The sequence below is a fragment of the Nannobrachium achirus genome (assembly GCF_963921795.1).
Source record: "Nannobrachium achirus genome assembly, chromosome: 5".
NCBI classification, from domain to species: domain Eukaryota; kingdom Metazoa; phylum Chordata; class Actinopteri; order Myctophiformes; family Myctophidae; genus Nannobrachium; species Nannobrachium achirus.
The window spans coordinates 30,902,456-30,929,770 of NC_137814.1; the positions used below are offsets into that span (position 1 = coordinate 30,902,456).

Genomic DNA, 27,315 nt, shown 5'->3' on the forward strand with positions numbered 1-27,315 from the left:
ACAAAGTGAGAGTCATTTGATCAGGACTTCAAAGTGATTAATTCAATTTCCTACTTGAAATTGTGGCGTAGCACTGGCATTGCCTGTTATTTTTTTTTTCCTTTACTAATTGGCCTGACATCAAACCAAATTAGCAATGTTATGCTTCCCAGTGCCGGTTAATTAGAACAATAAAGAAACAAAACAACAGCCAACCAACAACTCCCTGATTGAAACAAAGAAGGTATATACTGTAAGTATGGTAATTCGGCTCCTAGAGGTTTGCTCACCTCCTGCGTTGAAGGTCACTGTCTGAAAGGTCCGCTTTGCTTCTAAGCATCAAGCGTCCAGCCAAACAAATGCTTTGTAGGAACAGTAGCATTTTATCACACTGCTCACACACAATAGAAATAATTGGAAACAGCAGTGACCGTGAAAATCCTATGACGGCAACAGATGAAAGAGAATACCTTTGGGTACAAGCGTTTGGATCCAATTTCTGATGTATGTACATACATGGGAGAGAGAACAAAGATAGATAAATAAAAAAGAGAGAAAGAGCTGTAGAAACTGGGCCAAGATAGGATCAAAGTTGAGAATGAGGATAGCAGTTCTTAGTTTCAAAGACATTCAGTTTGAAGGTTAGGACTTCTTCCTTTCCTCCAGTTCAGTGAATCCTGATCGACGTGATGCTTTGCATTTTTTTACATCACTCAGGAACTGTGTATAATCTGTATATGATAGTTTTTTTGTTCATTATTCAAAGAAAATATCCTGAAAAGGAGAGGTACAGTAAGTAACTATAAGTACAGTATGTTGTTCAATCAAAAGGTTTGACACCTATTACAGCCATAAGAAGAAGCTGAGACTAGATATTTTTTCTTTCCCCGTGCAGCGCAGTGATAAAGCCCCACGAACCAAAGTATATCTAAAGAAATGAATGCATTTTCTTTGTACGAATTTTCCATTTGTATTGTCACTCCCCCGGAGAAGGCTGTTTGAGATCCTTGAAAGAGAGTGAAGCTTCTCTGGAATGGTTTTCACATTTTACAAAAGAACAGAGAGAAAAAGCAAGCGTATAAAAGAGTCATCTCGGCCGCCCCTCCGTTCCGTCACCATGTCAACAGATGGCAGGATGAGGGTCCATAGTTCGGCTTGGAGCAAGGGCAGAAGGGCACTTATTCAAAGAAAAATAAGAAGAGAAAGTTTGAAGAAGAGAGGCAGATGATTATGTCCAGCACGGTCCTCGCATACCTTCGCTGCAGTTTATTGACCTGCTTCCAAAAGCGCTAGTGTTTCAAACACAAAAAAACACATCCTATTCACACTGATGTGCATGGCACATGTGACACAGGAAATAACGTCGATGATGGATATGGTGGTGTGCTTCTGAGCATTTGGCAGGCCAGTTCCACAGGCTTGAAAGCATGATAAAAACTCTTGCAAAATTACCAAATCCCAAAGCCAATCACAAAGACAAAGCTCATCCACAACTGAAATTATCGCCTTGATGAGGTCTGCAACACAGAAGTGAACTTCAGGCTTCAGGCATTGCTGCATTGGCTCCCCATCCACCCATCCAGTGGTTCCAGTTAGGATATTGGCTATTGGTTTTCCTCCAGCCCCGTCTGCAATGGACTTGTGAAGGACTAGTGAAAAAGTAACATTTGTATCCTTGGGCAAGTGACTGTAATGGAGGCAGTTCAAATCCAGGCAGTAAACTCAAAATGTCACCACTTTCCTCAAGGTTCAGTGGTCAGTGTTTGGGCTTGTCTCATTAGAAATAGTTCGACGTCCGCCCGGACACCTGGCTGCCCACAGTACCAAGTCTCAAGTCCAAAGTCTGTGTATGTGAGTTGCCTATTATAAACATTTTATAAAATGCAAGTGACATACTGTAGATGGTTTTTTTTCCGTAATTCCTTTTTTTACATTTACATGACTGTCTCCAATATCGGCACTTGCCAAATATTTCCAGACTGGCGTCGGACGCGCTTCAAAGTTCATCTGCTGTGTGAGCAGAACTTTCCCCCCCGCAGGTCTGCAAGTGCATCACGCCGAGGCTTCGTTAGCAGAAGTCGCTGTCATCCGCGCCGTACATATCGGCCAGTTTCCTGAAGCGGGGCCCCCAGTCGCTCAGGTAGTGGTAGTCCTGCTCGCCCTCGGACGACACCGAGCCCAGCGAGCTTAGCGACTCGGCCACGGAGCCCGTGCCCTCGTAGGCGTACGTGGCCAGCGAGTCGTACGGCGGCGCCGTTGGGTTGCAGTCGTTCTCCAGCACCCGCTGGTTGATGAAGTCGCGCACGTCCGCGTTGTCCCTGCCGGACGCGGCGAGGACAGGGGGCGCGGCCAGGCCCCCGCCCCGCCGGAGCACGGGGTACGGCATGGCCTCCGTGGGGATGATGTCACGCCGCTGCTTGGCAGATTCCTCCAGCGCCACGGCCACGGCTGCGGCGGCATCCGGGTGCCGCAGTGCACCGATGTCGAAGGCCTGCGTGTCCTCCTCTCCGCCGCCCTCATCGTTGTAGCTCACCACGTTGTCGCGCACATCCTCCTTGGACAGGATGAGGGGCTCTTGTTTGCGTTGCCGCTTGAGCGCCGTGAACAGCACCACGATCACTGTGGAGACACAACAAGAGACAACAGACACAGGCGCGGTTAGAAGGAGACAGGACTCAAATCCTCCATCATTTAATGATGAAAGTGCAAACATGTGAGGAATGCACTCAGACTATATACAGTACAAACTTATACGCACTCGCAAGCGCACGCACACAGTATGCTGTATGTGACGGTAGCCTTTGATACCATAGCAGGCCATAACATTTGATTTACTAAGCCCTGTCCATGCAGGCAAGTCTGAATTTAAAATAAACACCACCACACCACACACACACCACAAGGGAAAGTGAATATACGAGCATCACAGATCACACCGTGAAATACGATTCACAAAGGGCATGAGTGCGTAAACTTTGATGTGGTATTAGAAATTCTAATGCCAGAGAGCGAGATATCGAGGGAGAGAGAGACAGACAGACAGACAGAGAGACGGGAGGAAAAAGAAAGATGAACGGTTATTGAACAAGGCAGACAGAGATGGACAAAAAACAAACCAAGTGAAGCAAATGGCTGAAAGGAATTGCAGGAAGTTGAAGCAAAGCCAAATGAAAATGGACACAATAGGAATCAGTGGGTTGAGTTGGGTTGAGTTAGTGTAAGAATGGAATGAATGAGATGCATGTGCGTGCGTGCGTGCGTGCGTGCGTGTGCGTGTGCGTGTGCGTGCGTGTGCGTGTGCGTGCGTGTGCGTGTGCGTGTGTGTGTGTGTGTGTGTGTGTGTGAGAGAGAGAGAGAGAGAGAGAAAGAGAAAGAGAGAGGGAGAGAGAGTTGAAACGATTCAGGCCTGCATGATAACATTGCTCATCCTAGACTGGACATTGCATTAGGCCTACAACACTGTCTGCCCTCATCTCTTGTGTGCATGTCTCCATGCATTTTGTGTGAGTGTGTGTCCTCTCAATATTTATATTTGTATATCTTTTAAATTATCGTTGTTGGTGTGTGTGTGTGTGTGTGTGTGTGTGTGTGTGTGTGTGTGTGTGTGTGTGTGTGTGTGTGTGTGTGTGTGTGTTCATGAGTATATGTACTGTGTGTGTCCGTTTGGAAATTGCTGCATCTGTTTGCTCAGCAAGCCTTCTCACTCATGTGCATAGGTGTGTGTGTGTGTGTGTGTGTGTGTGTGTGTGTGTGTGTGTGTGTATGTGTGTGTGTGTGTGTGTGTGTGTGTGTGTGTGTGTGTGTGTGTGTGTGTGTGTGTGTGTGTGTGTGTGTGTGTGTGTGTGCGTGCGTGCGTGTGTGTCCCCGCTAACTAAGTCTGCAATGACTGCACTTCCAGTGGCATAAATATGTATTCATTTTCCTGGGAGCGCATTGGACTGTGACCACCGCATGCATAAGAGGATAAGTGGGGACTTGCTGGCAGATGAGATGCATTCATTTCCATAGCGTTCCTGCTGGCTACAGCGTATTTGCCCCTACTGATCCAACATTGTTTTCCATTACGGGCAGATGATATAGGGATAAGGGCTTGCTTGTGTTTAATATGCTGCAGACACAGACTGGTACAGAAGAAAAAAAAACATGCTGATGAATTCAGAGGAGTCTTCAGCTTGGACGCACAGGACCAGTCGTGTGTGTTAACACGCGCTGGTGTTTACGTGACCCTTTGTGCACAAGCATGCATGCGTACAGTACTTATCTATTGTTTCCCTCTGTACACAAGCTCACTCAATGCTGAGTGACATGATCACGCACACACACGCACGCACGCACACACACACACACACACACACACACACACACACACACACACACACACACACACACACGCACGCCCACACAATGAGACGCACAGAGAAAAGGATGCACACATCTGCACACCCACACACCTAACAATAGGAATATGGTGCAAGCACTATACTTAAGTACAATTTTGAGGAATTTTTAACTGTACTTAAAGGGGTACTGTCACCTAAAGGGGTACTGTCACTTTAAAAAGTCATCTTAAAATATGAGTTAATATTTTTATGATGTCATTGTGGGAATGCGCAATTATAAGCCAATCAAATTAATTGACTGTACCCAAAGGTTATGCCCACTTGCCCGAAAAGTAAATCGTCCGTTATAAGGCTGTGCGATAAAAATGTCATACTGTACCTCAATACTTACAAATCCAAATACCAATACCTACATACCGTAGCTATGATTGAATATGTCTCTGTTTTCACACTTGTTATTTTACATTTTTAAGTGTAGCAACAGTAAAAACAGCACATTATAGGTGATCAGTGCTCTTATTTTAACATTCCACAGACCAGAAGACAGAGTGCGCTGGCCATGTTCAGGTGTTTATAGACAGATATCTCGTGTTGTGTTTATAGACGGTTGCGTCCCCGCTCAAATGAGCACCTGAGAGCTAATTCACCTGCCCGAAGGTTTCATTTACCTGCCGGGTGCAGGTGGGCAAGCCTTAAGTGCTGGCTACACGGAGCTGGATATTTCTGAAGCTAGACATTTGCTAGAAATTTTTTTGTGCGGTTGGGGCTTGCAGCCACACGAAGCTGGATATTTTGCCCGCGAAGCTGGATATTTTTGAAACTGGATAAATAAGTGGAGACATTGAAAAATATCCGATTCACTGGATCCGTGTAGACATGGAACCCGGATATCTCTGAAGACTTTACTGCGTGTGTGCTTGTCGCCCTAGTGTAGGTCTGGGGACTCCGATTATTTTAGACCTAGATATCTTTGTTGTGTGGACCTAGATATTTTTCTATGTGGATATCTGAAAAACCGGGATATATAAAATATCCAGCTCCGTCTGGCCTAGGCCTTAGTGTCAATGCCTGAGGTATACAGTGCAAAAAACACACACACACACACACACACACACACACACACACACACACACACACACACACACACACACACACACACACGCGTGCAGCGTTTTACTCACTCAGCAGTATGATGACACAGAGCAGGATGGCGATGAGCGCTCCGGTGCTGAGGCCGGCGGAGCTGGCCAGGGCCTCGGCGTTGCACACCTCCATCTTGCCGTCGCGGTCGCACGTGCACACGCGCACGGTGAGCGTGCCCGTGCTGCTCTGCATGGGGTAGTCGCCGTCTGTGATCACCACGGGCACCAGGTACACGCTCTGGTGCAGACGGCTGTAGCTGGAGCGCCGCGTCAGGATGCCCGCCGTGTTGTCTGAGGGAGGGGGACGATAACGAGGTAAATAACGAGCTGACATAATGAGCAGCGGTGGGGAAAAGAACTCTCAGTTGTTACTTAAGTAAATGTATCAATATTAGCAATTGTAGAACAAGTATAAGTCAGGAATTCAACATTTACTTGAGTAAAAAGTACAAAGGTATTGGTATCAAAATGGACTTAAAAGTACCAAAAGTATGAAGTGCTCATTATGCAGGATGTCCTATTTGAAGTTTTCAAATGTATAAAAATCTTTAGAAAACAGCTATGCATTGTGAGCTTGTATGTCGGCTATTTTCGAATGGCCGAAATGTATAGGTTGAAGTGGGTAACGTATGTTTTGTAATAATAATCCATATCATCTACTACAATCAAGTACTTAGTAAAGTTTCAAATAAATGTAGTTACTTTCCACCACTGGAAACGAGATTCACATTGTTTGAACTTTTGTATTGATTGAGGAAATGGAAGAAGAGGAAGAACAACAAATAAAACTAATGCAATGTGAGTGAGTCCTTGTATAAATACAAATTAATAATACAAATACAAATGTCCCCATAAGCACAAGTAGAACAGTGTTTAGGCCGCGACCCCCAAAATAATCATATTTGAACTGGGAACCCCCCCACCTTCACAAGCACTTGGAGTTGTAAGACTTGAGGCATTACATTTTGTTTAACACGGTTCTATTGTTCACACGGTTCACAATTTCTGCCTCTAATATTTGACAATTTGTCATTTTAGAGGTATTAAAAAGTCCTTAAACCGTCACTTTAGAAATTTGCTATACACTTAATTTAAACTTTATTTTGGTTTGTTTACTGTAGAGTGGGAAAACAATGTTGCACATTAAGCTAATCATCTGGGGAGTATGGACCCACGAAAATAATTTGGGGACCTCCCTGGCTGTCCCGACCCACAGGAACCACTGTAGTGGTTGAGACCACTGTAGTAGAATAATAGACATAGTATAAAGGGGACAGTTCTTCCTGGTCCACTCCTTGCAAGAGAAATAGTTGTTTTATGGTCAAAATTGAGGTTCAGGTTTCATTTAGGGTTAGCGTGTGTGCGTGCGTGCTTGTGTGTATCTACCTCCATTGTCCCGGACGGTGAAGTTACTGCGGTAGGTCCCCTCAGGAGCCAGGCTGAAGAAGAACTTGTGCCCCGTGGACGGTGTGTCTGCGTCAACAGCACTCACTGTCTGGATACGCTGGGGAAAGCAGCAACGACAACACTCATTAGCTCACTCACATACTTTCATAAAACATTTACACTCGGTTAACAAACAGAATGTTCATAATTATGCCATAGATCAGGGGTCTTCAACGTTTTCAGGCCAGCTGAGAGAGAGATGAAGCAGGGACCCCCCAGATTCCATATGGTTTCATCGTTTGACAGCACAGTCATCGGTGTATTTTGATTAAAGTCGATTTGTATTCAGATATTTAACCACTTGAACCGTCAATACTAAATACCTTTCACTCTGTAATTAGTCTGCTCTTTTTCCCCTCTACACCAAAGCTCTTTGCCAAAAATAGCCGATCTACAAGCCCACAAGCTTGTAGATCTGCTATTCTTGGCTAAAGTTCTCCAAATATGGACGCTAGGGTTCAAGTGGTTGATATAAAAAAGGAGAAAAAAAGGTTTCTATGACACAAAGATTTGGAGGACCCCCTGTAGTAACTCTGAGGACCCCCTAGGGGTCCCGGACCCCCTGTTGAAGACCTCTGCCATAGATGCTATCTCTTATGAATCCATTTCTATTCTGTTACTGTAACAACATCCTATAAAAGCACACTGAGCTCCGATGCACGTTATATTGCAAACCTTTCACAGATTTCTTTCAGTTGGTATTTTATCATGAGTGGTTAAATGAACACTGAGGGTTTTCCTGTGCACGTTCTGTTCTCCTCATTCTTGAGTAGTTACTTTTCCACACGGTGACAATTCTTTCCGCTGCAACAACGCAAAAGCTGACAAAGTCAACAAGCCTGAGGCTGGTACAAAACCAAGCCGTTGTAGGGGCACTCGGGCCGTTGATTAGCGGTGTATAATGTGCTGTGTCTGTGTGTATTGTGCCGTTGGTGCAGGCATTAGCGGGGTCCGATCACCAGATTCAAGGGAAGGCTGGAGCATTTCGCTCACATTCACCCTATGCCAGGGGTGTTCAACAGGGGGTCCTCAGAGTTACTACAAGGGGTCCTCCAAATCTTTGAGTGATAGACTTTTTTTTCCTCCTTTTTTATATTAACCACTTGAACCTTAGCGCCCATATTCTTTTTCGAGAACTTTAGCGAAAAATAGCAGCTCTACAAGCTCACATTGTGAGCTTGTAGATCGGCTATATTTGGTTTGGAGGAGAAAAAGAGCAGACTAAGTACAGAGTGAAAGGTCAAGTTTATTAAGTATTGACGGTTCAAGTGGTTAAATATCTGAAAACACAAATTGACATGAATCCAAAATACACTGATGATTGTGCCGTCAAACGATGACACTATACAGTGTGGTATCTATGGGTTGTGGGGGTCCCTGCTTCATCCCTCTCTAGTCTCGACTAAGGGGGTCCTTGGCCTGAAAACGTTGAAGAACCCTGCTCTATGCAAACAGGTACAAATATTTGGAGAGCAAGCACTGAGAGTGTGAGAAAGATAGCACCAGAGAGTGCAATTATTTCATGGAGCGCACTCATTGATGTCTGTCCTCTCTTATCAAGAGTGATAAGAGGACAGACATTTTTATTTGCAGTGGTTGATATAACTGCTACAGCTCACAGACCACCCTGTTAACTCTTTGCTTTCGACAGTTTAATGACAAAGTCGATTTACAGCATTGAAACTGACTTGTACAACCCTGCCCACTATACAGGAGTGAACTGAAACAACTGCATTCATTAATACAGTGGCAAATGCATTTTTGTGAGGGGTTGGCTTGGCTATAACGCATTAACTTCCCTGGAACGACATATTTTGAGATGGGGGTCCGCGCCTAAATACACGTGATTGTGTGGGTCCTTGACATGAAAAAGTTTGAGAACCACTGATTTAGAAGAAGGATTTAGGAGACATTTATAGAATCGGGTCAAAAATATCTGCTATTTTTCAATAGTTAAAGCATAAAATAATGGTTAAATTAATAATGCGTAACAATGCGTTCCCGATCTTAAAGGAGTAGTTCACCCTCAAAATGACTTTTTTTCTATTGATTACTCTCTATTGATTACTCTCGCCATGGAGATTTGAGTTCAATAATATTTTTTTTTGTATTTGTTGCATTCCTAAGACACAAATCTGATTACAGTCAATTTACCCCCATTGATTCCGGATGGGGACCCGAATGCATTTGGGTCCCCATCCAGAATCAATGGGGGTACATTTATTGTAATAAAAATGTAGTCTTAGAAATGCGTCAAAAAACTAAAAATATGATTGTACTCAAGTCGCCACGGTGTGAGTAATCAATAGAAAAAAAGTCATTTTGGGGGTGAACTAACCCTTTAATGGGTTGTTAACGTGAGACATCACCACCCAACGAGATGTCTCACACGATGAGACGCCAGCGATGTCTCTCCATTTGATCTCCAGACGTGGTCAAAATGAGTCAGGACAAGACAGCTTGTTCTGTGAGGAAGGGCCTTCAGAGCTTGGCGCAGGGAGATTAGTGTCTCTCATTAAAACCAGTGGACGCCGCTAGCCAACGCGAAGCAAGGTCTTTGACAAGGAGCCACAGCAATAATTATCTTGTTGACGCAGTGGATTTGAGGATTTTCTCCAGGACTGCCAATGCATCCTGGCACATGCACGTTAACACACATACCTGCAGCCTCGCTGGTGCACACACACAGACACACACACACACACACACACACACACACACACACACACACACACACACACGCACACACACACACACACACACACGCACACACACACACCAAACAAATGCATAAACAAACACAAATACATCCAGAGCCTGGGTGGGGAGGGGGGGGGGGGGGGGGGTGTGTGGAGGGGACGCGCATTGAGATCAAATAATGATGAATAACAATGACAGACAGATAAAAGGGCAGAACGGATGAAAGGAAGAGGGGATGACAGGATGGAAGGATGGAAGGATGATGGGGATGAGAGGAGACCAGTGGCAGCAAGCCATCTTACTGAGGAATGGCAGAACTGACACTCTCTGTGTGTGTGTGTGTGTGTGTGTGTGTGTGTGTGTGTGTGTGTGTGTGTGTGTGTGTGCGCGTGTGCACGCGTGTGTGCGTGCGCGCGCGCGAGAGAGAGAGTGTGTGTGTGTACGTGCATGCGTATGTGTGTGTGTTTGTGTGGTTATGCATATTTATCCCTTAATTGATTTGTGCAGCCATTGTTTGAGTGTACACAGCATGTACAGTTCACATGTGTGTGTGCGTGTGCACGTGGTTATACACACATACTGTATATACAGTATATATTTTTTACTGTATTAATGCATTATGCATGGGACGTGGCTGAATACGTGTATTAGTTATGCACATTTGTCTAATGGTTTATTTATGCATGGTCTGTGCAGGTCTATAGTATGCATGGGTATGTGCACATTCATGTTTTATTGTATAGAATGGGTGCTTCAGCCGTGTGTGTGTGTGTGTGTGTGTGTGTGTGTGTGTGTGTGTGTGTGTGTGTGTGTGTGTGTGTGTGTGAGTGTGAGTGTGAGTGTGTGTGTGAGAGAGAGAGAGAGAGAGAGAGAGAGAGAGAGAGAGAGAGAAATTGAACGTTATTGCCTATGAAAGCACCCATCAGCCTCTTTGACTGACTCGTCCATCAGGGACCACAGAGGACGATAGGCTACGTAACCAGAGGCCGATCAGCCTTGCACTTTGAAGCAGTAGAGTAACTGTAAGTATGTGTAGTTACACACCAGTAAGACTCCCTAATCGGGAGATAAGCGACCGCCACGTCGCATACACAAACTTTAGAAGGCAATCGTAGCCAATCAGAAGGGAATATGGGAAATGGGACAAAGTTTGGCATCGATAGGGCCAACGGTGGCAGAGATAAGAGTAAGGACAAAAGTGTGACGTGACGTGACGTGACGTGACGTGACGTGACGTGATGTGACGTGACGTGGCGTGACGTGACGGACAGACGGACGGAGGGACGGAGAGACAGCCGGTGGAGCTTTTCATAGTAACTTGCGACCTGACGGCCGCAATCATCAACTCCCCCATAGTCACTGAATGTAGATGGGCTCTTTTCAAATAGCCGATGTACCGGTATATAGGGTTAAAGTTGTTAAATGTGATAATAGTCGAACATTGCACGAAAATAGCAGATCTACAGGCAGATCTGAGCTTGTAGATCAGCTATTTTCAGCAAAGAGACTTGGTAGGAAGGGAAACACGGACGGGTTGAAGGATAGAACCCCAAGGGGCAATAAAGTGGCAAACTTTCTGCCTAGTCTGGTGGAATTTCCCATCACGTTTCTAAGTTCACACCAGGTTACGCGTACACATTATTGTGTATCACGGGCACCGAGTGCCGCGCTGACTATATGTCAGAGGTTCTCAAACCTTTTCATTTGAAGGACCCCCAAACTGATATTTATTTGGCCACGGACCCCCATCTCAAAATATCTAGTTCCAGGGACCCCGCAGAATCAAAATTTGAGTTACAAACGTTCGCTTTGAAAATACATACATTCAAAGATTTGCACACATTTTCACAACTTTTTCAAAAATAGCAGATCTACAAGCTCGCAGCGCGGCACTCAGTGCCGCGCTGTGAGCTTGTATACCGGTATCTGCTATTTTTCACTGGTTAAAGCATTCAATAATTCTAGGCCTAAATGGGTTAACCAGCCCCGCCTCTGGGAAATCTGCCAGTGCATGTGTGGTCAGTCAGTGTGTTCCGTTTACCTGTCCGGCCTTCGTCCTCTCACAGACAAAGGTCTCGTAGACGGTGGCGAAAGTGGGAGCGTTGTCATTGATGTCCAGCAGTCGTATGTGGACAGGAACATGGCTGGTCTGCTGATGGTTGTCTAGAAAGCAGAAGGCAAATTAACCAAACTGATTAGTTTGCATCATCAGCTTGACATGCTAAAGTAAATGTATGTGTCTATGCCACTTTTAAAGTAACATGTGGTAGCTCCCAGCTAGCTACGTTTTTACAGCTATACATATTGCATTAATCACTTCCATGGAAAAGGGTGATAAAGCAGATGATGTTTTTATTGCCAGCACTTAAATAATAGTCAACATCATTAGTGTTTATAGTATAACTGTAAATCAGTCTATTTTTATGATCTGACATTGAAAGGTTTTATTTTGTATTTTTAAAGGAGCCATGCTCTAGTGCAGTGGTTGTCAAAGTGGGGTCCAAGGACCCTCAGGGGTCCAGATTGAGTTATGGGGTCCTTGAAATAAAAAAGTCTGCATTTCCAGACTGTTCGTCTTTGGTCAGAGAAGATACAGATCAGTTTAACTGGAGGTGACCAGAGATGGACACACACAAAGACACATCCTCCATCTTAATCAGCACCACCCCATTGACCTCAGAGAGTTCACGGAGGGCTTGACCCCACAGCTCTGCCACTGCCGCCACATCAACACATTCATCTTCATTCTCCAACGTTAACCGTCTCTTCTTTTCTTTCATTCATTCCTTAATTAAAAATGTTCCTTTTCGTTCCGTTTCTTGTCATTTCATTGAGCGCATACTCCGATTTCTGTCATGTTTTCATGGCTGCTGGCTTGGCACACTGGAGGCGGAAGAAGCCAACCCATTTTCAGCTGTGGAGCGCCGTGTTCACATTAGTGCTGCTGGCTGTCTTTAGAAATTGTGTGTATGACTGCCTTCCCAGACCTAGTGTCATGCCAGATTATAGATACTAAAGTCTGTGCAGGCAAGGAAGAAAATATGTACAGTAAGGCATTGGTCCTCAAAGTGGGGTCCGGGGACCCCCAGGGGTCCTTGAGGGAGTTCCAGGGGATGCCCAGCTAAATGATAGTTAGGAACCAAATGGACCCGTATGGGTCTGTAACTCAGACGGGTCCATTTGGTTCCATGTTGTGTACACTCTATAGGGTTTATGTGGCTAAAAGGCAATGAGTGTAATTCTGCTGTACAACACTTGTATCTCCATTTGCAGTTATTACTTTACTTACTATACTCTGTGGCGATGACCGATATGTTGTGCCAGGCGTGCTCCTCTCGGTCCAGCGGTCGCAGCAGAATGACTGAACCGTTCCCGGCGTGGACGTCGAACAGGCGGTCCATGTCCGTGCGCCGGTCGATGGAGTAGCTGTAACATAAGAGTAACACGGTGACTTACACTCTGAATATTGACTGTAATGGAAGTCAAGCCATCAGTCTGCATCAACATAAAGTGGTCTTCAATGTTTTCAGGCCAAGGACTGTATTGTTGATTCTTCTTTCTTGTTTTTTTTTTTTTTTTTTTCGCTCGGCTGTACACAACAGTCCTTTTTCTTTTTCTTTACTGTCCTGTAACTTGTAACCTTAACTGCTGTGTGACTCTGGGTGACTGAATTTCCGTGGGATAATTAAAGGTATCTATCTAACTGAGAGAGAGATGAAGCAGGGACCCCCTCTACATATTATATACATGCGTTATGCTGATTTTCATCGACTTGTTTGACAGCATTGTCATCAGTCTATGTTGGATTTGTGTCAATGTTTTTTCAGACATTTCGCCACTTCAATCGTCTATACGTAGTAAACTTGACCTTTCTCTCTGTACTTGGTCTGCTCTTTTTTCAACCTCTACACCAAACTTCATTGCTGAAAATAGCCGATCTACAAGCTCTCAACGCCTCGCAGCGCAAGGTGTTGTGAGCTTGTAGATCGGCTATTTTCGGCTAAAGTCCTCCTCAGAATAGGGATGTGAGGGTTCAAAAATTTTAATTGAAAATAATTATCCTATCAAACAAGGATTTGGTGGCCCCCATTTATTAACTCTGAGGACCTCCCAGGGGTCCCGGACCCCCTGTTGAAGACCCCTGTAGTAGTGGAATGATGAGGGGAGTGGGGTCATTCTCAGGCTCCCAAAAGGAATTGGAAAAATTTTAACCATCCGCAAGGTACCAATGTTTTCCGCTAGGCCAAGAGGAGGCACGGATGAATCAAACGAGTCTGAGAGATTGAATCAGGCCACTGCACAGCGACTGTACGCCGCCGCGTTCCATTCTGCCTCCTTTTCTCTGCTAACCCTTTTCCAGTCTTTTCAGAACACTGTGATTTGGGCTGCAGAGATGCTTGACAAGATGTTCTCGGTGTCCACGGACCGCTTTATAATCCTTCATGTGACTGTTCATTGAGCTCTCTCTCTCTCTCTCTCTCTCTCTCTCTCTCTGTCTCTCTCTCTCTCTCTCTCTCTACCCCTCTCTCTCTCTCTTTGAGGAGCCGGTAGTTGCTGAATTCACTTATTCTCGCTCACAGCACTACACACATAAAAGCGCCGAGCTGCCTTCACTTCTCCCTTCTTACCGGGCCAATTACAGCCCAGTCAAAACAGCCCTGTGCACTGTGCAGAGACAGGAACACGCCGCTGCTCCGGCGCCAGCGCCTGGTGTCGAAACGCCGCGTGAAGCCGCTGTTCGTGCTTACATGTTTTGTTGTCAATTATTTCATTGAAGAATGGCTACACGGCTCCGTTGTACCGTTCCGACTGAAGAGAGAACTGAGACTAATTTGTAATCTTCCTTAATCAAAATATACCAGTGCATATATGCAGGAACTGCACCCACCACACACACACACACACACACACAGACAGACACACACACGCTCACACATTGTCTTAATTACTTTTCTATGGGCTGGAGTCTAAATGATCCTCCAAGGAGGCTTCATCATAATTAGGAAGCAGTGAACAATAAAATAATAAGTCAGAGTGACAACGTGGATAGATGGTACAGTCGTGTGGACAATGAGCTAGCACAGGAATAATTGCAAAGTGGTGTTTGCGCCTGCGTCCGTGTGTGTGCGTCCGTGTGTGTGTGTGTGTGTGTGTGTGTGTGTCCCCTTACTCTCTTTAGTATGTGCTCCATGGTTCCATGCTTGGTTTAATTGGAATGTGTTCCCTGTCAAATTACCTGGTTGCAGTGTGACGAAGTAGAGATCGAGTTCCCACTGTGTTTTTCCACCTACAGCAACGCTCATTTCAGCCACTTCTAAAGCTGGCGTTCTTATTTTTCGGCGAGAGTGGTGCACGATGGGTAGTATCAGAATAATGACCCTCTCGCCGATGAACATGAATCATGCATGCACGAGCCAACGATATGAACCACCAACAACGGCAACAGCAGCACTTCACATTAATCCTATGGTGGTTTGAATGTAATTCATAGAGACGTGTGGCGTGTATACCACATGGAGAGGGAATTAATGTCAGCATTTGAATACTGTCAGCTATAGCCTATAAGATGACGCCAGAGAGATTGTTGCAGTTAATTTAGTTTTCACTTTTTTCATATTTTTTGTATACTAAAGGAAGAGCATTTAAGCTCTTGTAATTTTACATTTACCGTAATCCGTAACAAACTATTGAAACAGTATGCAGCCACACTGCGGTACCCAGGGAGCAGTTAGGGGTAGGGTTGTCATGATTATGACATTTTACATGACGATTAATTGTCACTCAAATAATTGCAAATAACAATTTAATTGTGTTTTTGTTGTTGACAATTACATATCCATGGAAGCTTGTAGATCTACTATTTCCACTCTTTTTTTCCCCACAATTCTTTATGTTTGAAAATGTATGAACATTCTTCAACGTGGAAACGATTATGACGGTTATGACAAAATAATTGTGATTTTGTCTAATAATTGTCATTAGATGATTATTTAATTAATGTTAATTAATAATTGTGACAGGCCTAGTTAGGGGGTTCAGTGCCTTGCTCATGGACACTTCGACACAAAGCCAGGAGGAACTGGAGATCGAACCGGGGACTTTCCGGGTTCCCACATGGCCACTGCTGCCCATTAATTAATAAGGACTCTTACATCTGTTTTCTAAAGTAGGTAGTACTGTATAGCTGCGAGCTGGTGTGCTTTCTTGCCAACGCGCAGTGCACTTAATGTTTGAAGTGATTTATCCAACTGTCCAGTGTGCCGTAGATTAATGTTAATTGTTAATTAACTTAGCCATTTGTAACTCACAGAGTGTACAAATGTAAGCAAATGGAACCTTATTTCTCCAAGTGCCTGGTGTACTGTGGATTAATGTTAATTCTTAATTAACATAGCCATTTGTGACTCTGAGAGTGTACAAATGTAAATGTAATGCTTGCATGTGTTAAATCTCCGAGTTAAAGGAGTAGTTCATCCAAACAAATGACCTATTTTTTATCAATTACACACCCGATGAAGCCTTGAATTCACAGAGATTTCTTGTTGTTTTTGTTTTGTTTTTGTCCCATTCCTGAGACAATAATTTGATGACCGGGTCTTGAGTCAATATAGGAAACTGCTACTGGAGACTCAGCCAGACATCAAATTATTGGTTGTCTGGAATGTGAAAATGAAACTCCAAGGGTTCATGGGGTGTGTAATTGATAGGAAAGCCTTCAAATGGACACTGTTTTATCCAAGGGCCCAGTATCCATCTTGCAAGTTGAGGCGACATGGGAAGAGACTTCAAGAGAGAGTTCGTATGAACGGCCGCTAGTTTCACTGTTTCCCCAGTGCTGGTCTCATGAATAACTCTCTATTCAAGTAGAAGTGTTTTTTGACAAACTTTACACTTTTTTTTCCATTACCTTAATAAACATTGTCATAAATACTTCATGCTTCCAGTCACTAGTTAGAAGTCTTCTTTCATGCGTTTTTGTAGTAGTCTTCGCGCCACATTGTGAGCTTGTAGATCGACTATTTTCACTTCTTCTTAAACATTTGTGTTGTAATTTATGGAATTTCTTAGATTTTTCTTTGATTTCTCCATGAAATTACTGAAAAAAAAGATTGTTTGCGAATGTTTTCTCAAACTATTTTGAAATAATTATAATTAAAAACAAAGTATAGGAAACCTAAACCTAAATCAAGGGACCCAATACAAATGTGTCCGCGACCCAGTGCTTGGGAAACAGTGCTTATATGGGCGTAACTCTGTCCATTCATTTTTACAGTCTATGGTTCCATCAGTGTTATTCTCATAGTGTGCTTCCCAGGGAGGCTGCATGCTGCTTACCGGACGGGGTGGCGGGCGGCGTCGGGGTCGGCGGCGCTGACGGAGCCCACGGCGGTGCCCAGGGCGGCGTCCTCCTTCACCTCCATGAAGTAGCTGGCCTTGTCGAAGGTGGGCGGCTCGTCCACGTCCTCCACGCCGATGCGCACCGTGGCCACGTCCTTCTTGGAGCCCGGCGACAGGAAGCGCGCGTCCGTCTGCGCGTTCTGCACCTGGATCTCCACCGTGTAGGAGCGCTTCCTCTCGTAGTCCAGAGGCTGGGGGGGTTTACAGGGAACAAGCACTTTAATTTAAAGATAATTATTGCAACCGTAGTTCTCGCCCTTAGGGCGTCTTACTAGTATAGGCTATGTTTTATTTATAACTCACAGCAAAGGCAACAAAACAACTACTGTACATGGGACTGCACTAGGCTAAAGGTACAATTTAAAAACTAGGTAAAATCAGGGCATAGAAAAAAACTATTATTGCGACCGCAGGTCGCAGTTAACTATGAAAACCGGCACATCTTGTCCATATCTCTATCACGCCTGACACTGTGGTTAGCCGCTCTGACATCATGCTCTGACGTCACTGTGATGTCAGGGGAACCACTCTAACAGAATGGGTTTGCCGCTCTGATATCACACTCTGACTTCACTTTGATGTCAGGATAACCACACTAACAGAATCCCTTTTATGCCCATACATGGAGATCCCTCTTTGTAGAACCAGCCACACAGATATAGGCTGTCTTGGCCATACTGTATATGGATTCTGTTAGTGTGGTATGTGGCCGATGTGGCCTCCATATATGGGCATTCCCCTATGAAATCCTGTTAGATATGGTCTTAATATTGATGGCATCAGGGATCTCCATGTATGGGCATAAAATGGATTGTATGTATGATGTCAGATGTCATAGACATCATAGGACTTTCACATAACGAATAACTGAATAAGCATGTTTGGGCTCTCACAGCATATCTCCATATACAGTACATGGATCTCCATATATGGGTACCAGGGGTCTCCATATATGGGTAACTGGTCCGATATATATATATACGGTAGGTATACATCACTGGCCAGATGGCCAAGACATGGCGCGACCTCGCCATATGTCGCCCTGAGGCGTCTTACTAGTAATAATATTGATGATTATTATTGACTGTTATTTATTTGAAGCATACAGGTATACATACAGTACGCCACCATCAGCACCAAATGTCTTGTTCACGCTAGTAAGCCAAGGAAGTAAATTCCAGAAATGTTTTTGTATATTGTGCATATATTGCATGAATATCTTTCACACTCATAATCTCATAATCTCAGCTTCACCGTCTCACTGCCACGCCATTATTAGCGCCTGTCTTGTTAGTTTTATAGTGTCTTTAGCAACAGCAGCCGCAGTTATTATGGTCTAAGACTGAGTTCCTCGTCCAAGGGCGGTGAGGGATTTGGTAATGATAAGGAATGCGTTTTGTTGATCTAATTAAATAGTAACGCTGATTAGGTTTTCTGGTGTAAACAACACCTATGCTCATAATCCCCAGAGCTCTGGAGGCAGATCAAAGGGAAGAAAAGCATAGCCGTTAACCAGTGTGTTTTGGTGCTCAGAAACAGTATAGGGGTTAAGAGTTAAGGACCCTCATGCATAGGCATGCACACACACGCGCACACACACACACACACACCTTTTGAAAATGCATAATAATCCTATATATGTCCCTACAGGCCAGGCCGTCCCTGCACTTCTTTAACATAATTATGATGAGAAGATCAAATTATTTACACAGCATGTTTGTTCTTTGTCTCGCTCCCACCTGGGATGTGTCTTTTATCAACATTCTGTAATCAGGATGTCTGGAGTGCCAATTTGCCTCGTGATGTGTGTCAAACATAAATCCAATTCTGTGATCTCTTTCCCGTCTCTCTCTCTCTCTCTCTCTCTCTCCACTATACCGTCAAATGAAATGTCTTAAACAAATGCATTGGAAAAAAGGATGAACGTGCCACTGCCACAGATAGGATTTATCTTTTAATATCAGAAAGATGTATTTTGTACCATTATAAATCCGATTCTATGAAGCAGCCCTGGCCTCTCAATGGTGCACTGAGAGCAAGGACACGGTGCCATTCCATGGAACTAAATGTTATGCTATAACCTTTCTAAGATACGGGGGAAAAAAAGCTGCATTCAATCTTATTGTAGAGTTGCACACAGTGGCCTTGAACGAATACAGTATATCGTCGTTGTCGGGTGGAAACCTTGTATGTCCAAAACCGTTCGTTTTGTGTTTATCAATTTAGAAATGATTGAAACCGATCTACAAGCACACAACGTGCTTGTAGATCTGCTGTTTTCACTAGTTTTGTGCGACAGTCTTGTGTGATGAAGCAGGGCTTCACTTTATGAAAAAACGTATACATTTGAAACTTGGAGATACAAGGTTTCTGCCTAACAGTGACAATATACAGTGTGTGCGTGTGCGTGTGCGTGTGCGTGTGCGTGTGCGTGTGCGTGTGCGTGCAATGAACTGGAAGCAAAAACTCTTCAGATGCAATTAAAACGTTTTAAAGGGAACAACAACGTTTCGGTCTGTTGGACCTTCATCAGGTTAGGTTATTTGCTGTGTGTGTGTGTGTGTGCGCGCTATACCTTTTTAACCCATTCTATAATAATAATTAATTATATATTATAATCATAATTATATCCAATACTAAATAATTCTTCCCATATGCTGCACACTTCCCACTGCTGCTAAATATCAATGACTGTCTTTCTTACCCTTACTACTGCCAGCTTTATTTTACAGTTATTTTTCTTATCTGTATCACACAGTGTTATCGTTATTAATATCTTGTTATACGGTAAGTGTTAGCACAGTCTGCCACCTGCATGAGTGAGTGCCAAATAAATCCTCTTGAATCTACTGCTTCCCTGCTGTACGAGGGAGACGTCTGTATGTTCAAAGTCAAGTCAAGTCAAGTGTATTCACAAAGCACATTTAAAAACAACTTTTGTTGACCAAAGTGCGGTGCTGACGAGGAGGCGGCTAAATCACAAACACAGACAGCGTGACTGAAAGATGACTAAAAGATGCCATTGATGCCGTTGATGCCGTTAAGTGAAAGAAAAAGCAAGCACCTCATTCATACAATGCAGCAGGTGGGGTGAGAAGGTGCTGATGAATACTTTTAATTTGGCTTCTTTCATCTGGAAAGCATGCCTGGGCTTTGCATATCAAACAGCTGAGTATTAAACAGCGCTCCTCGTGACTTCAAAGTGTGGCACATGCGAGTGCACGTCAATGTTTTTGCGTGTGTGTGTGCGCGCGTGCCGGCGTTTATGCGTGCATGCGTGTGTGTCACAGGGATGTAAGAAGTTAACGCCTGGTTGTAATTAAACGCAGGTGCCCTTTTGCCCATGGCAGCGAAGACAGTTTTGTAAGCGCCTTTTGTTCTGCGACATCCAGTTTACTGTATCTACACGTGGGCTCATGTGTGCCTGTGCATTTGTGCAAGTACAGTATATCGCCACTGTCGGAAAGAAACCTCGTATCTCCAAGCTTGAAACTTGTACGCTTTTTTCCGCAAAGTAAAGCCAGCTGCTTCATCATACAAGGCTGTCGCACAAATGTAGTGAAAACAGCAGATCTACAAGCACACAGCGAGGCGTTGTGTGCTTGTAGATCGGCTGTTTTCACTAGTTTCAATAATTTTCTAAATGATTAATACAAAACGAACGGTTTTGGACATGGAAGGTTTCCAGCCGACAACGACGATATGCAGGCGGGATATCACACGTGTTTCCTGGTGCGAGTAGACCGTAACAGAAGCACAGATCTGTCTCACCTTGCTGACAGTGATGACTCCTTCCTGGCTGTTCGGATCCGTGGAGATGTCAAACACGTCCATGCCGTCTCCGCTGACGATGGTGAAGTACATCTCGGCGTTCTTCCCGATATCTTTGTCCGTGGCTCGGATCCTGCCAACCGACGAGCCGGATTTGGACGACTCGAGAACGCTGAACTGGTATATGCCTGGTGAAATAACAGTCTCACAGTTACTGGGCTGTATGAGTCAATGTCAATCATGTATGGGTTAATGTCAGAATATAAAACAATTATGAGTATTAAAGGCATAAAATGGTCAGAGACAATTTTCACAAATACACAAGTATAAGAGCAGACCCATGACAGGTCATGTTGAATAAACATTGCTCCCCTGTCACCTGAGTTATTCAAAACCACACACATAATTTTCCAGCTCTTTATCAGGAGAGAGCATTTATACAGGATATCAGACACAACCAGAGCCTTGTATAGAGAGTTCTGCCAATGCAGGGTCAGAAACAGCGCCGGTCACATGGTTCATGTAACTCGAAATGTCACTTTATCCTAATAGACTCCAATGCATTCTGTAAACGTCTGGTTCGCATGTCACGATTCACCAATAGATGTGCATGTAGAAGACCTGGCCCCATGACGTGAACAGAGGTGGCACGACTCTCTCTGTATACAAGGCTCTGGACGCAACCAGATGCAGCTGATATCCGATCTCAAGCTTCTAGTTAGGGCGTGCCAATGTACAATTTTAGAAATGTATGGGGGAGCCAGGCTGTTGAGGGCCTTGAAAACAAACAATAAAAGCTTAAAATTAATTCTAAAATGAACGAGAGTGGAGTGAGGCCAAAACCAGGGTGATGCGAGCACGTTTCATTTTGCCAGTGAGGAGGCGGGCAGCAGCAAGCGCCTGTTCGAATTTGACAGAAACCTTATTGTTTCAAACAAAACATACCGGTATCACTGGCAGCCCCTTTACTGTGCCAAACGATGACTAGTAGGAGCAAATACCAATCCATGTGTGTGAACAGGCACGTGCACACATAGACATCAAAGAGGCTTAAGCCCCTGCCCTTTTACCCATCTGTAAAATGTAATTAAGTGCCATAGTTCAGTGTGGTATCAAGCACCGTAAAGTGAGCTTGGAGATGGGCTATTTTCGAAATTTTCACCAAAAGGCCCTTTTATAAATTTCAGCCCCTGCCTCTCTAACATTCTCTGCACGTCCCTGTGTGTGAGAACACAATGATGGACACCAGAATCAGGTACAGCTTGCCTTGCTCAAGGACATGGCTTAATCTCGGAGTGTGGGAAAGCCGCCGTGTAACCTTCAATTTAAAGGATTATCCTTGTAACCTCCGGGCCATATTGTAAGGTTGTGTTATAATGGATGGATGTGACCTGCAGTTTGATCATACTTGAAAGGATTCATGGAAATAGCTGTCAGTTCACATTGGAGAAAGGAATGAAGTTAGACTAAGTTCTAAATACTATTTTTCCCCTTCGCTTTTTTATCGAAAGCCAGCTTGCACAGGTAAAGACTGAAGAACAAAAGCTGTTTCACTGCAAACAAGAAACGGAAAAAGATCTAAATGTGAAGAAACGACGAGAGGCAATACTAGAACATGCTGCTTTCTCTTTTCATCTTCAACTTCACTTTATTTGCCACCTTGAAAGTGTATATCTGTAAAGTGTGGGCTAAAATATAACTTTTTTTGTTACATTTATATAATAATCCTACGAATAGAAGGAAGAAAATATAATATCAAAACCAAATATTATGCCAGTGTGGTACTGTGTGCTCAGTCTCTTGTTCAAGTCAAATACAACACGTACTGTAGCAGCAGATATGGAATAGGTGTAAAATGTGTGGGAATAGATTTCTATTCACAGTCATGAAGTGATTAAGGCCAGTGTAATGAGAGCTAACGCATGGTGACAAGTTCAGCAGCCTGATGGCCTGGCTGCTGTGCAAACTGTCCCTTGGCTTGTTCGTGACCAGTGGTGAAAAAAAGTACTCAAATGTTTTACTTGAGTAAAAGTATCAAATACATACAATGTAGAAATATTGTTTACAAGTAAAAGCCCGGAATTCAAGTAAATGTAAAATTCCGGAATTCTACATTTACTTGAGTAAAAGTAGGTGTATTGCCATCAAAATGTACTTAAAGTACCAGAAGTAAAATTGTGCAGAGAATGCTCCATTTCAAGTCTTGAAATGTATAAAATTCTTTTGAAAATAGCAGATCTACAAGCTCACAATGCGTCGCAACGCGAGCTTGTAGAACGCCTATTTTCAAATGGCCAAAATGTATGCAGAGCTGAAGTGATTAATGTATGTTTTGTAACAATAATCATGATCTACAAAGTAAATAGTAACTAAAGTTGTCAAATAATTGTAGTGGAGTAAAATATTTGTAGTGGAGTAGAAGTAAAGGTATTGGAAATTGGAAATACTCAAGTAACGTACAGATACCAAAGATTCGTACAGGACCAATTTATGTATTTCAGCGTTTCACGAGCTCAAGCTAATCTCACACTGCTGCCATTTTGTAACCAATCAGTTGAGTTATCAAATGAGTCAAAACACTAATGTGCACATCTAAATGGAGGCAGCTTTAGCTGTCGCTCTGCCACCACAGCCTAAGGCAGTTCCTATTATAGGCATCTCCATTACATGGGATTTGTGTATGCAGACTGTGTGTACACATACTGTATGCCCCTATATATAAGAGTGTATGTGTGTATGGGTGTGCATGCTGGCTTGTGTGTTTGTGCATGTGTGCTTCTTTGCATAGGGCCATGCATTTGCATATTAATTTCAACGAATATATAGGCTATGTGCACGTTCTGAGTGTTTTGTGTTTTGTGTGTTACACTACAGTATGTGTGCGTGCGAGCGCTCGTTTTGTCTCAGAAGGTGTTTATGAACTACGTGTGTGAGTTATTATGCTGGAAAGACACAAGGCAGGTTTCAAATGTAGGGGGGAAAAAAGATTTAGTCAGCCAGCAAACACTGGCTGAGTCGATGTTACACAGTGTGTTGCTGTGGGTGCACGCGTAAGGTATCTCACAGGAGAAAAAGTTAAAACGGTGAGACTGAATCTTTCTTTCTTCCCAGGAAGACAATATGCATTGTAATGCTGTTTACCACTATAAAGGGCTTCGTCAGGCTTTCAATGGAGCTCTGCTTCATGTAAATGTATGCCTTCATACAGTGAATTGTCTCTGTCTGGTGGAAATATATACGTAACCCAAGTCCAAAACAGTTCCCTTCTCAGGAAATGGAAAACATAACCTGTGTTCCAATGTAGTTATTGAGTCACAAGCTCTGGTTGATAGTTTTGCTGCGCACATGTGTCAGTGACGGGGTGTATCTACGTGGTTGTGTGTGTGTGTGTGTGTGTGTGTGTGTGTGTGTGTGTGTGTGTGTGTGTGTGTGTGTGTGTGTGTGTGTGTGTGTGTGTGTGTGTGTTCATACGTGTGTGCATGAGGGCGTGTGACACACGTCACTGAACTGTCCACACACCACTGATTAATTGATTTAACATGCTTGCGACCTGTGTGTGTGTGTGTGTGCGCGCGTGCGTGCGTGTGCGTGCCTGCGTGTGTGTGTGTGTGCCTGCGTGTGTGTGCGTGCGTGTGTGCATGTGTGTGTGTGACGCAGGGGGACTTAGAGAGAGAATGATAATGCCAGATGCAATCGGCCTGACAGATCCCTGAGCAATCTCAATTTGCACCCAGCGCTGAGGAGGGAAACGCAGGGTGAGGGGTTAGAGAGAGAGAGAGAGAGAGAGAGAGAGAGAGAGAGAGAGAGAGAGAGAGAGAGAGACTGACTGAGCGGCCGAGAAAGAAATGAGGAAAGAAAGCAAGCAGGCGTTGTTGCACGTCAATTGCAAGGGTGAGGTCAAACAATTAGGCGAGAAGAGGGAACCAGAAGAGGAAAAAACAACATTGATATTCACCGGGTGACACATACGGTACAAGAGAAAAGTTGCAAGAGATGGGAGAGAGTTCAAAAAGAGAATTAGAAGGCATGATACAGAGAGTGAGACAGTCAGAAGGACAGAGAGAGAGAGAGAGAGAGAGAGAGAGAGAGAGAGAGAGAGAGAGAGTGCTGGCTCCATGTAATCAGGATTAGACGACAGAATGACTTCTGTGATCGAGGCCATTGGAGCAACTATTTAATCACTTCTTTCACACTGCTACAGGCAAAGGAAGACTGCTACTGGACACACACACACGCACACATGCACATTTATGCACCCGCACACACGCACACACAAACACACACACACACACACACGCGCGCGCGCGCGCACACACACACACACACACACACACACACAGACGCGCGCGCACCCACACGCACACGCACACACACACCCCTGAGCGATAACGTTGCCTCTTGAACTGTGATGAAAAGCTGCTGCATTTACGCCACTTCATTTCCACTTTTAGAAGTGAAGGTCGAATTGGCTGCCTGCATTTCAAAGCTGTCAATAAATGACATCAGAGGCCGTGCACTCTGCGCCGCTGCAGCACAACATTAATATTGACAACGTTTTTCCCAGTCGTTTTGGGTGTTCATTTTAGCCACGCACCCACGACTTTCTCCATGGATTTTTATGACTACCGTGCCACATTTTCATGAAAAATATAGTGCCTGGACTGTCGGCAGCAGCAGTGGTGTTCGGCTTGGGTAAGAGGGACGTGTAAAGAATCCAAATAAAAATACACTGTAATAAAGATTTAAAGATTTTGTTTACTGCAGACTGAAGCACTTGTCAGAATTCCCTGAAATGCCATGGCTCCAGAAGAATTCAATGGCTGGATTGTGCTAGTTGGGGGTGTAGAGGCATTTATTGTTTCCTTATAGACCAGCCTGCACCTTTTAAACACCAAACTAAGCCACAACTTGAAAGCCGGCTTGCACAATGTGTTATTTTCAGCAAGCAGCCATTGTTAGTGCAGTGGCAAAGTCTTATCTTAGCTGGAGACTTGTGTGTGTCTCCAGCTACGATAATAATTAACAATAAACAACAAGGTAGTTTACTCCGTCTCAAAATACGCCACTAAATTATGATCAAAGCATTTGCATTTAAAAAAGGCCAATTAACACATTTAATACATTATTCAATTGGCGAGTTATCGCACTGAAGAATTGTAGGTGATATGTTGGTGTTGTCAGGGGAGGAAGCAGCCGCATGCATGTTCACATAATTTGGCAGATACTGTAGTGTTAGTCAGTGATAGCAAAATGCCAGCAATTTGGCAGTCTAGCCAATATAAAGTACACAATAATAAAGTAAAATGGTGATGTTTATGCAACCTGAGCCAGTACAGAATCAGGGTTAGTATCGGAACATCTCTAACTTTTAGCCCTATAAAAAGTTAAGACCATGACAGGTGGAGCACATTCCCCTGGTCTGCTTTTCCTCAGATTAAGGCTTGAGAGTTGGAATTGCGTGCATGTGTGCGTGTGCGTGTGTGTGTGTTCTCTGGTGTCTTACTTTGAGTGAATTGCGGCGGGTTATCGTTGACATCTGTGAGGCTGATGTTGACTATGGTGGTTCCCGTCAGCCCTCCTCTCTGCCCCGCCATGTCCTTGGCTTCGATAACCACCTGGTAATGCTCTCTCTGCTCACGGTCCATGTCTCCAGGACCTAACGCTGTCCGGATGACGCCTGAGGAAATGAAAGGGGAGAGAAATTAAATGCCTTTGTTGACGGTATAATTCTACAGGAGCTGTGATTACATTTGAGCGTTTATTGCAGGGTTCCCCAATAGGCGGCCCGCGGGGGTCTACTGTCTGGCCCACACCAATAATAATAATAATAATGGTGGTATAAGAGCAGCAACAACACAAGTATATCGTCGTTGTCGTGTGGAAATGTCGTATCTCCAAATGTGTACGTTCTTTTGCAAATCATACAAGGCCGTCGCACAAAAGTAGTGAAAACAGCAGATCTACAAGCACACAACGCCTCGCGGTGCGAGGCGTTGTGTGCTTGTAGATCGGCTGTTTTCACTAGTTTAAATCATTTTTAAAATGATAAATGCAAGATAGATTTTCACCCGATAACGAAGATATCTGAACTGTCGCTGGAGTAATTAAATGCCACCGTCGCCCCCTGCAATGTTGTGGCCCTCGGCTTGGTACCTTAGACATAATGCCACTGTCGCCCCCTGCAATGTTGTGGCCCTCGGCTTGGTACCCTAGACATAATTCGGCCCTTGGGGAAAACTAATTGGGGAAGCCTGGTTTATTGTATTACTTTCCGTGCGTGGCCATTTTGAACTGTAAACACAGGTTAATTGTTCCATTGTTGTTCTTTGCTCAGCAACATCTGGTACCATAGAATGCATGGAAGCCTTTCTATAGTAGACCCAGCACGAGCAGTCCCAAGAGCAGTAGAATCATGACTTAATGAGTCTGGCACCCACAGTGAGAATAACTTAAAAGTTTGAGTCCCACACTGGGAAAAGTTTAAGAGATGATGGCATGTATGAATATTTTAAGCGGGGAACTATTCTCCTTAAGGTGCA

General features: G+C 44.1%; 1 protein-coding gene across 1 annotated transcript in view; it reads right to left on the bottom strand.

Annotated features, from left to right (window-relative positions):
• Positions 1 to 2,047: 2,047 nt before the first annotated feature.
• LOC308285712 (cadherin-6-like) overlaps positions 2,048 to 27,315 on the bottom strand; it is a gene marked incomplete at both ends in the record, with an annotated part of 45,928 nt that continues 20,660 nt past the window's right edge. The window contains 8 exons of the mRNA XM_080726556.1: positions 2,048 to 2,598; positions 5,501 to 5,752; positions 6,848 to 6,965; positions 11,649 to 11,770; positions 12,897 to 13,033; positions 16,943 to 17,196; positions 20,777 to 20,964; positions 26,280 to 26,453. Of these exons, the coding sequence (XP_080582682.1) occupies positions 2,048 to 2,598; positions 5,501 to 5,752; positions 6,848 to 6,965; positions 11,649 to 11,770; positions 12,897 to 13,033; positions 16,943 to 17,196; positions 20,777 to 20,964; positions 26,280 to 26,453 (1,796 nt within the window). The remainder of the gene's footprint in view (positions 2,599 to 5,500; positions 5,753 to 6,847; positions 6,966 to 11,648; positions 11,771 to 12,896; positions 13,034 to 16,942; positions 17,197 to 20,776; positions 20,965 to 26,279; positions 26,454 to 27,315) is intronic.